Source organism: Lipotes vexillifer, unplaced genomic scaffold (assembly GCF_000442215.2).
Source record: "Lipotes vexillifer unplaced genomic scaffold, Lipotes_vexillifer_v1.1 scaffold791, whole genome shotgun sequence".
NCBI classification, from domain to species: domain Eukaryota; kingdom Metazoa; phylum Chordata; class Mammalia; order Artiodactyla; family Lipotidae; genus Lipotes; species Lipotes vexillifer.
Window position 1 is genome coordinate 535,571 of NW_006793445.1, and position 9,273 is coordinate 544,843.

The window sequence follows — 9,273 nt, forward strand, 5'->3', positions numbered from 1 at the left end:
AGCAGGAAGATGAACACACACACACCCTCAACCACGCCTCAACATGGGGCTGCTGGCTTTAAAAAATAATTAAAGGATCCAGAGACTCATGTTATCAGATATAAAATGTCCAGGATACGACTGGAAATCACTCAGCACACCAAGAATCAGGAAAACCACAACCTGAATGAGACTCCAACATCAAGACCAGTCATCATTAGGGTTATCGACAAAGATTTTAAAGCAGCCACATAGTAAAAATGATTCAATAGCACTTAAAAAATTCTCTTGAAACAAATGAAAAAATAGAAAATCTCAGCAAGAAACAGAAGTTATAAAAAGAAGAATCAAATGGAAATTATACAACTAAACAATATAATAACCCGAGCAAAAACCTTGCTGGATGGGCTGAATAGTAGAGACGACAGAGGATGGGACCAGTGGACGTGAGGACAAACGGACAGAACTTACCCAGTCTGAACAACAGGCAGAAAACAGACCGAAAAAGAAGCGCCTCAGAGCCCCGTGGGACAAGAGAAGAGGCACGTTTGCATCACTGGGGTCCCAGGGGGAGGGGCCGGCGGGACTGAAAAAAACACCTGAGGAAACAACGGCCGAAATTCCCAAACTAGGAATAGACAAGAGACATAGAGCTACAGCTTCGAGAAGATGAACGAACGCCGTAAGAGCAAACCCAAAGGTATCACGGGCCGGAGGTGTGTGTCCCCCCAGAGTCATCTGGAGGTGGGGCCGGTGCTGGGACTAATGGCCTTTATAAGAGAGACCGGAGGGCTCTGCAGCCTGTCCACCTCCCCTACCGTGGAGACACAGGAGAAGACAGCTGCCTGAGAGGACACCAGCACCCGAATCTCCGGCGCCCAGCCCCCGGGACTAAACGTCTGCTGTGTAAGCTGCCGCATCTGTGGTATCTGCTGTAGAGCCCGAACTAAGACACCAAGACACAGCGTAATTAAATTTCTGAAAACTAAAGGCAAAGTCTTGAAAGCAGCCAGAGAGGAGCCACGTGTTCCTTGTGGAGAAACACAGATCTGAATGGCAGCCGGTTTCTCACTGAAGCCGTCGGAGGCCCGGGAGAAGCAGCAGCATTGCCAGGCGCCGGGAGGAAGAAACGTCTGCTGCGGACCAACGCCCAGCGGCCACGTCCTCCAGCGGGAAGGGAGACGAGACTCTCAGATGAGGAAACCGAGAGAACCTGCCATCGGCAGCAGACTAACCATGAAAGCATGACCAGAGCCCTCCAACAGAAAGGAAACAGAGCAGAAGAAACCTTGTACTTGAGAAGGAAAGGAAGGGTCAGTATTTCGATAAACAAATGATCTGAAGCCAGAAAAACAGACCGTGAACTTAAGTACAGCAGCAACCCTACCTGGCGTGGGCGCCGGCTCCCGCCTGGATGAGCGTGGGCAGGACAGCCATGAATAGTCCCAGCTGCACGTCCTGCGTCACCAGCATCCCCAGCAGCACCGCACCGTAGTCAATGTCGCCTGCTTGGGGAAAAGTCACTAAGAGCGTGTGGACTCAAGTCGGTTAACCTCGACACACGCTCAGAACGCGCGGCCACCTACCTTCCTTGTCACTGCGAGCGCTGCCCACAAGGAACTTGGACACCAGGGGTGTGCTCGACAAGGAGAGGCAGGTGGAGATAAAGACGCTCTGGGTGGGTCTGATCTGTAGAAGGTGGCCCCAGAGCAATCCGAAGGCCACCATGAGCAGAGTCATGTAGCAGGGCCCCTGCAGGGAGATCTTCCACACCTGGCAGAGAGCACAGGGGCGTGCACACACCTCAGTGCCTGCGGCCCCGCAGAGCACGTGCACGCCTGCCCAGGAACCGGCCGGCCCCGCAGCAAACACACCAGCGCACCACCACGAAAAGCGGGGGCGGTCACACGTGGTCACCAAGCGCTGGACATGGTTACGGACGAAGCACGCCCTCCACCCTCTCCGCGTCGTGCACCGCCATCCTCAGAACACAGCTGGAGGTGGGGACCCCTCCTCCCCCTCTTCCAGCGGAAACGGGACACACATGAGTGGCTCAGGTGATTCACGAATAAACAACAGTCAGTCGAGGGCGCGAGCATCCTCAGTGACAAGGCCCGGGAAGGACCTCGCAGACTCGGGCGTCTCTGAACTGTCTCTAATCAGGCCTCTAGGAGATTCACAGAAGACTGAGAGGGGCCTGCCAGCAACTGCTGATGCTTCAAAACCCTACCAAGTAACTTCCCACCGTGACAGGGTCACACGGGTGCCCCACAAGGCAGGACAGCCACCGGTACCGCAGGGTGCACTAAAGCTGTCAGTCATTTATCGCTAAGAAATAAAAGTAAAATAAACGTGGACTTACTAGCGTAGGTATCAATGGATATAAACTTTCTGCACGCTGAGCCCATGGGCCTGCCTACGAAGGGGCGGGATGCGCTCCAGGTGCAGGTCAAGGGTCAGGGCCACCAGGCGGGGAGCAGCCAGGCTCGGTGGCACTCAGGGATATTGGAGCTAGGGGACATTAGAGACCCCAGCTCGCCCCAGACCCAAAGGCACCCAACAGGGGCCGGTCCCCACCCAAGCCCCTGCCCTGACTTACGACACACACCTGCTCCCACGAGCCCTGCCTCAGGCTGCATCCCCCAGCGCAAAATCCCCAAAGCATCACAAAAACATATCACATTGATGAGGGCATGCAAACATCATGGTGAATGACATTACTTTCTTATTTAACCCTGAACACCACAGTGCTGGGAAGGATAGCTATGAGGCTCTGGACCCAGAGGACACCTGAATCTTCCCAACCCCTCATAGCCCAGATGAGGACGCGCCAGCTGAGATGGCTGCACCAGGGACGCGGGGGGAACAGACGCTGCCCCTCTGCACTCCTAACCGCAAGGTAACACCGCTGCTTGCTGTGAACGTCTGAACGCACGTGAACACCGAGGGGTCCAGGCTGCGCTTTCACAGGGCTGCCTGGGAAGACCCTCCCGCTCCCGGGAGACCCCACAGGTCCTCACCAGGCCCCTCTGGCCCAGTCACAACACACACCTCAACGGAATTAACAGGAAGAATTCGGCCACTTCCCTTAGGACCAAGAGAAGTGGCCAATTTTCTTTATACTTTAGATTCAGAAATTAACACATGGAGGTGACTGTGCCAGAAGGATGAAAAAGAATACCAGAGTACCAGGAGAAAACCCTGAACTGACTTAGGACACTGTATGAGGAGGAAAACTGACAGGAAGTGAGTCGTCAGTGGATGGACAAATGGAGCTTTAATAGAAAAAAAGGGGGAGGGACTTCCCTGGTGGCGCAGTGGTTAGGAATCCGCCTGCCAGTGCAGGGGACACAGGTTCGAGCCCTGGTCTGGGCAGATCCCACACACTGCGGAGCAACTAAGCCCATGCGCCACAACTACTGAGCCTGTGCTCTAGAGCCCGCAAGCCACAACTACCGAGCCCGCATGCCACAACTACTGAGCCTGTGCTCTAGAGCCCGCAAGCCACAACTACCGAGCCCGCATGCCACAACTACTGAGCCCGTGTGCCACAACTACTGAGCCCACGCACCTAGAGCCTGTGCTCCGCAACAAGAGAAGCCACCGCAATGAGAAGGCTGCGCACCGCAACAGAGTAGCCCCTGCTCGCTGCAACTAGAGAAAGCCTGCGCAACAGCAACAAAGACCCAATGCGGCCAAAAATAAAAATAAATAAATAAATTTATTAAAAAACAAAAAGAAAGAAGAAAAGGAGACTGGGGAGAGGGGTGGGCCGGGCCGGGCACAGCTGCTCCCTGATGGCAGCACAGGCTCAGGCCGAGCTTACTTCCCTTCCTGCAGGAAGCATGCTGGTGGTCAGAGAGGACTTGGAAAGCAACATCCACGGGTGTTTGGCCATTATTTCCTGTGCTTCTGGGCTCCTTCTGTGTCACCACAGTCACATTATATGCTCACTTTTTCTTCTGAAGTTCAGCATTTAACATTATTTTTCTTTGTTATTGCACAGTCTTATAATACTTTTAATGGCTACATAACAGTCCATCCAGCAGCTACATCACAGCTTAACCTTTAGACACTCAGGTTGCTTTGGATCTTTTATAAAAATGCTACAATGAGGAGCTGAGTACCTTTTAGGGGCTAATTTTAAAAACAAAAACCAAAACTTGGGCCTGACTCTGTCCTCTGCCTAGAAACCCAGGAGCAGAACCACAGATGAAGGACGTGAACCTGGCAAGGCTCTCGAATCAAACTGCCGGACTGCTCCCCAGAAGGGGCACGAGCTGTCACTCTCATCAACCTGGTGGGAGGGTGCCCAGTGACCACCCGCAAAGTCACTGAGACCCCTGCTGACTCGACACTAGTGTCCTAGTTAAGTTGGTGGGCAAAACGGGGCCTGGATGGAGCTGCCCCTTCCTGTAACCAGCAGCTTCCCTGTCATTTCCCACACACCCCCATCTGCTTTCTCATCAGCTTTTTCGCTTCTGTGAGCTGTCTGTTCAAACACAAAGTAGCTTTTCATGAATTCACTTCCAACCTAACTCCGTTTCCATTCTCGAATATTCCGACTTTCAAAGTAATCATTCTAAAAGTCAACAAATTTAGGAGGAACTGTTGTCTCCACTACTTTAACATTTATTCATACATACGGTCCTAAATACTATTAACCTTTCAGATATTTTCATCTTACAGTGACACAGCAATAATCAAAATTTGCCACTTATTTAGGAAAACGAGGAGTTTTTCCCCAGAGTAACACACTGAACATTCCATCCCTATGATATTTCGGCCTCTACCAGCGTTGGACCCTCTTGGAGGGACTCAAAAATCAGTAAGTTTGAACAACAGCACTTCTCAGACCTGGTTTGGAATTAGCCACTGAAAGCTAATTTCATTTATTCACTGAATTTTCACTCTTTTTTTTAAAGATTTTATCTTCTGGAGTTTATGTTCCAAAAATAACATCGAACTACAACACCATATTCTACTCTAAACAGATCTAATCTGCTGGGCAAGTCTCCAACGAATGTGGATGGCGATTGCAGGGCATGTTAATCTCAGTGGGGCAATGACACAAGCACACTGGTGGACTCACCTTTCTCAGCTTCTCTGGGGAAAATTCTAAGCCAACGAGGAAGAGAGTAAAGAACACGCCAAATTCTCCCAATGTCTCCACCTGCACAACAGACTGAAAAACAAGAAAGTTTTAAAACCGTGAAACTTAACGTATTTAAGATATCACGTGCACTTCACAGGACCATCTTGTACTGACACACTCAGTGGGACTCCACCAAAAAGCCCAGTATTTCAAACAAACAAACAAACAAGGATCTGAATTTCCTCTATATCTGAGATACTCTGAACTTCCTGATGGTAGTGCCTTTTTTCCTTTTTCTTGAGTAGCCGGAGGAATATTTTTATTATTTTCTAGGAAACAGCTCATGAATTCACCCGCTTTCAAGTTCATTAATTGCCACTGGTACTTCCATTACCTCCTTCCATTAGCTTCCTTTGGGGACGGGGAGGCATTTAACCTGCGTTTAACACTTAACAGGAGTGCTTCAATTTCCTCGGGTCTGGGGGAGACTGAGCGTGGGATTCTCTCCTGGACCCCATCTGGCCACTCCCCACAGGTCCTGACGCAGTGCCCCTCATTTGCTATTTACCATCAACGTCCCGGCACTGCAGTAGACAGTGTTGTTCATACCAGTACATTGGGTCCTACTTATATTATTTACAGTTGAGGTTTGCATTATGGCCACTAACCGTTTGATTTTTTCAGCGTTCCCTGAACACGTGAAAATAGAGTCCAGGCCTTCGTTTGTCGGTGTGCCACCCAGGCCCCGCCGTGCACCTCCTCTGCCTGCTGGCTGTGAACACCACTGATTTGCCCTCTTTCTATCAGCACATTTCCTCCTTTCACTCTCAACCTTCTAGTCACTTTATTTTTATTCAATCTCGTTTGTTGTACTTTTTTTCCTGAGCCCATCTGCAAACCTGTATTTTTTCATAGAGAAGTTTATTCCACATATATTTGCTATAAAACAACGTTTGCTCTCAATTCTTTTGTCTTCTGCTTTTTATGCTTCCTTACTGCTACTATTTACTTTCCCTTTTGAAAATTACGCTGCAACCTGATTCCAAAGTAACATACTTAAACCTACACTGCTTGACTTAGAAAATGAAAGCCTGGTAACTCCCCACTAGGAAAAGATAAATACTGCAGTACAATTATATACAATTAGACTCTCCATTAACCACTCCCACTCTCGGCTAGTGTGATCTTGGATTTTTATTTTGGTAATTTTATCTTGGTATTTTTGTTCGTTGGTTTGGGGTTTTGTTTTGTTTTTGTTTTTTGTTTCTGGACACACCATGTGGCATGCAGATCTAGTTCCCCGACCAGGGATGGAACCCGGGCCCCCTGCATTGGGAGCGCAGAGTCGTCACCACTGGACCGCCAGGGAAGTCCTGATCTTGGTATTTTTATCTCTTGTAATTATATTATTTTTCCATGGTATAGGTAATTTATTAAAAAATACAATATTCATAGTATCCAGTTGGATCTATTACCTAGTTATTCAGTCTTAATTCTTTGCTTATGAGCTATCTTTGCTGTTAAGTAAAAAGGAAAAGGAAGATACATTTGTGTTTTCCAGTGTTTGCAAATGTTCTGGAAAGGGAGGGATGGGACAAGGTCAGGCAAAGATTTTTCACCTACAGCTTTTTATACTGTTTCAATCACATAAAAACTACCTCTTTAAAAAGCTGAGAGAAAACCGTAATTGAAAAAGAGTCACACACCACAATGTTCACTGCAGCTCTATTAACAATAGCCAGGACATGGAAGCAACCTAAGTGTCCATCGACAGATGAATGGATAAAGAAGATGTGGCACATATGTACAATGGAAAATTACTCAGCCATAAAAAGAAATGAAATTGAGTTATTTGTAGTGAGGTGGATGGACCTAGAGTCTGTCATACAGAGTGAGGTAAGTCAGAAAGAGAAAAACACACACCATATGCTAACGCACATATATGGAATCTAAAAAAGAACGGTTCTGAAGAACCTAGGGGCAGGAGAGGAATAAAGACGCAGACGTAGAGAATGGACGTGAGGACACGGGGAGGTGGAAGGGTAAGCTGGGATGAAGTGAGAGAGTGGCATGGACATATATACACTCCCAAATGTAAAACAGATAGCTAGTGGGAAGCAGCCGCATAGCACAGGGAGATCAGCTCAGTGCTTTGTGACCACCTAGAGGGGTGGGATAGGGAGGGTGGGAGGGAGGGAGACACAAGAGGGAAGAGATATGGGGATATACGTATATGTATAGCTGATTCACTTTGTTATACAGCAGCAACTAACACACCATTTTAAAGCAATTATACTCCAATAAAGATGTTAAAAAAAAAAAAAAGGTTGAATTAAAACCAGGCTTCCCAGAGGCCACCCTGCTGGGTGGTGGCTACACTCATCTCCTCACCAAGGTCCAGGCTCTCAGCCTGCAGCATCCAGGTACTTCGCACCTGGCAACACAGTCTGCTGTGAGGATCAGTCAGTGCGAAGGCAGCCTCGACCCCCCGCGTGTTGTCCAGTGAGGGGAACCCTCAGGACCCTCCAGACCCGGTGCGGGTGGGCTAAGCCGAGGGGATGAGGCTGCAGGTGGAGCACCCGCTTCACCGACTCCCGTTCTACCCAAAGGGGAGCGTCAGGCAGGGCGGGGCACACCGCGGCCCCTCCTCACACCCTGCACTCCAGGTTCCTCGGGGGTGGGACCAGGACACCTCTACATGACATTCTCTTTCACTTTGTCCACATTGCGTTTTCTTTTCAAGGACACAGCTTGAAGCCCACAAGGCTTGGGACTCTTTCCTCACCGTCCAAAGCGCCACCAACACAGGACAAGGCTCCCCTCAATCTGCTCAGCAAACAGCCTTCATCAAGAGCAGCCTCAGCACCCACAGCCAGGCTGGGTCACTGCTCACTACTTTACCAGCTTCTCAGGGTGTTAAGCGTGGATTTTGGTTTTGGGGTTTTTTACATTTTTATTCATTTTCTCACTGCATTGGGTCTTCGTCGCTGTGCGCAGGCTTTCTCTAGTTGCGGCGAGCAGGGGCTACTCTTCGTTGCGGTGCGCGGGCTCCTCGCTGCGGTGGCTTCTCTTGTTGCGAAGCACGGGCTCTAGGCGCGCGGGCTTCAGTAGATGCGGCGCGTGGGCTCAGTAGTCGTGGCACGCGGGCTCAGTAGTCGTGGCTCACGGGCTCTGGAGCGCAGGCTCAGTAGTTGTGGCACGTGGGCTTAGTCGCTCCGCAGCACGTGGGATCTTCCCAGACCAGGGCTCGAACCCGTGTCCCCTGCCTTGGCAGGCGGATTCTTAACCCCTGCACCACCAGGGAAGTCCCAAGCATGTTTTAAAAATACATTTAATCCAGGATTTTTAGTTCCTTTCAGTGTCCGAATAATCCAGTCCATAATATTACTGCAAAGAGAACCTTTAAAACTAATACAATTTTAAAGGCACGAGGAGGATCATCCGTCTGGTCAAGCTGCGCTTCTCACTCATCAATGAACAAAGTGACCGTCTTCTGCTTTAGCGATTCCTCAGGAAACTTTAGAAGACGTCTTCTTTGATGTGATTTATAAGAAACTGCTATCTTGGGCTTCCCTGGTGGCGCAGTGGTTGGGAGTCCGCCTGCCGATGCAGGGGACGTGGGTTCGTGCCCCGGTCCGGGAGGATCCCGCATGCCGCGGAGCGGCTGGGCCCGTGAGCCGTGGCTGCTGGGCCTGCGCGTCCGGAGAGGCCACAACAGTGAGGTGCCCGCGTACTGCAAAAAAAAAAAGAAAAAAAAAAAAAGAAACTGCTATCTTCATTAATTCAAGTTCAACAGACACTAAACAGTTCAATTTTGTTCTTACCTTAATACTGTTGAGTCCGGAGGGCCCCAGAAGCACGCCGCAGATGATGTAACCAAACATGGTTGGCAGTCCTATCGTTGTACAGAGCCAGCCACATGGTAAGGACAACATCCCTATGGTGACGATGTCCTAACGGAAGGATAAACACAAGAAACACACATGTAAGGTAACAGGCAGCAAGAGAAAGGAGAAGGGCTTCCCTGGTGGCGCAGTGCTTGAGAGTCCGCCTGCCGATGCAGGAGACGCGGGTTCGTGCCCCGTTTCGGGAAGATCCCACATGCCGCGGAGCGGCTGGGCCCGTGAGCCATGGCCGCTGAGCCTGCGCGTCCGGAGCCTGTGCTCCGCAAATGGGAGAGGCCACAACAGTGAGAGGCC

At 50.0% G+C, this 9,273-nt stretch overlaps 1 protein-coding gene across 1 annotated transcript in view; it reads right to left on the minus strand.

Moving 5' to 3' along the window:
* SLC9D1 (solute carrier family 9 member D1) overlaps positions 1-9,273 on the minus strand; it is a 23,169-nt gene that overhangs the window by 8,660 nt on the left and 5,236 nt on the right. The window contains exons 4-7 of the mRNA XM_007466358.1: positions 8,899-9,027; positions 5,072-5,164; positions 1,566-1,752; positions 1,367-1,484 (exon numbers count right to left, since the gene is read on the minus strand). Of these exons, the coding sequence (XP_007466420.1) occupies positions 1,367-1,484; positions 1,566-1,752; positions 5,072-5,164; positions 8,899-9,027 (527 nt within the window). The remainder of the gene's footprint in view (positions 1-1,366; positions 1,485-1,565; positions 1,753-5,071; positions 5,165-8,898; positions 9,028-9,273) is intronic.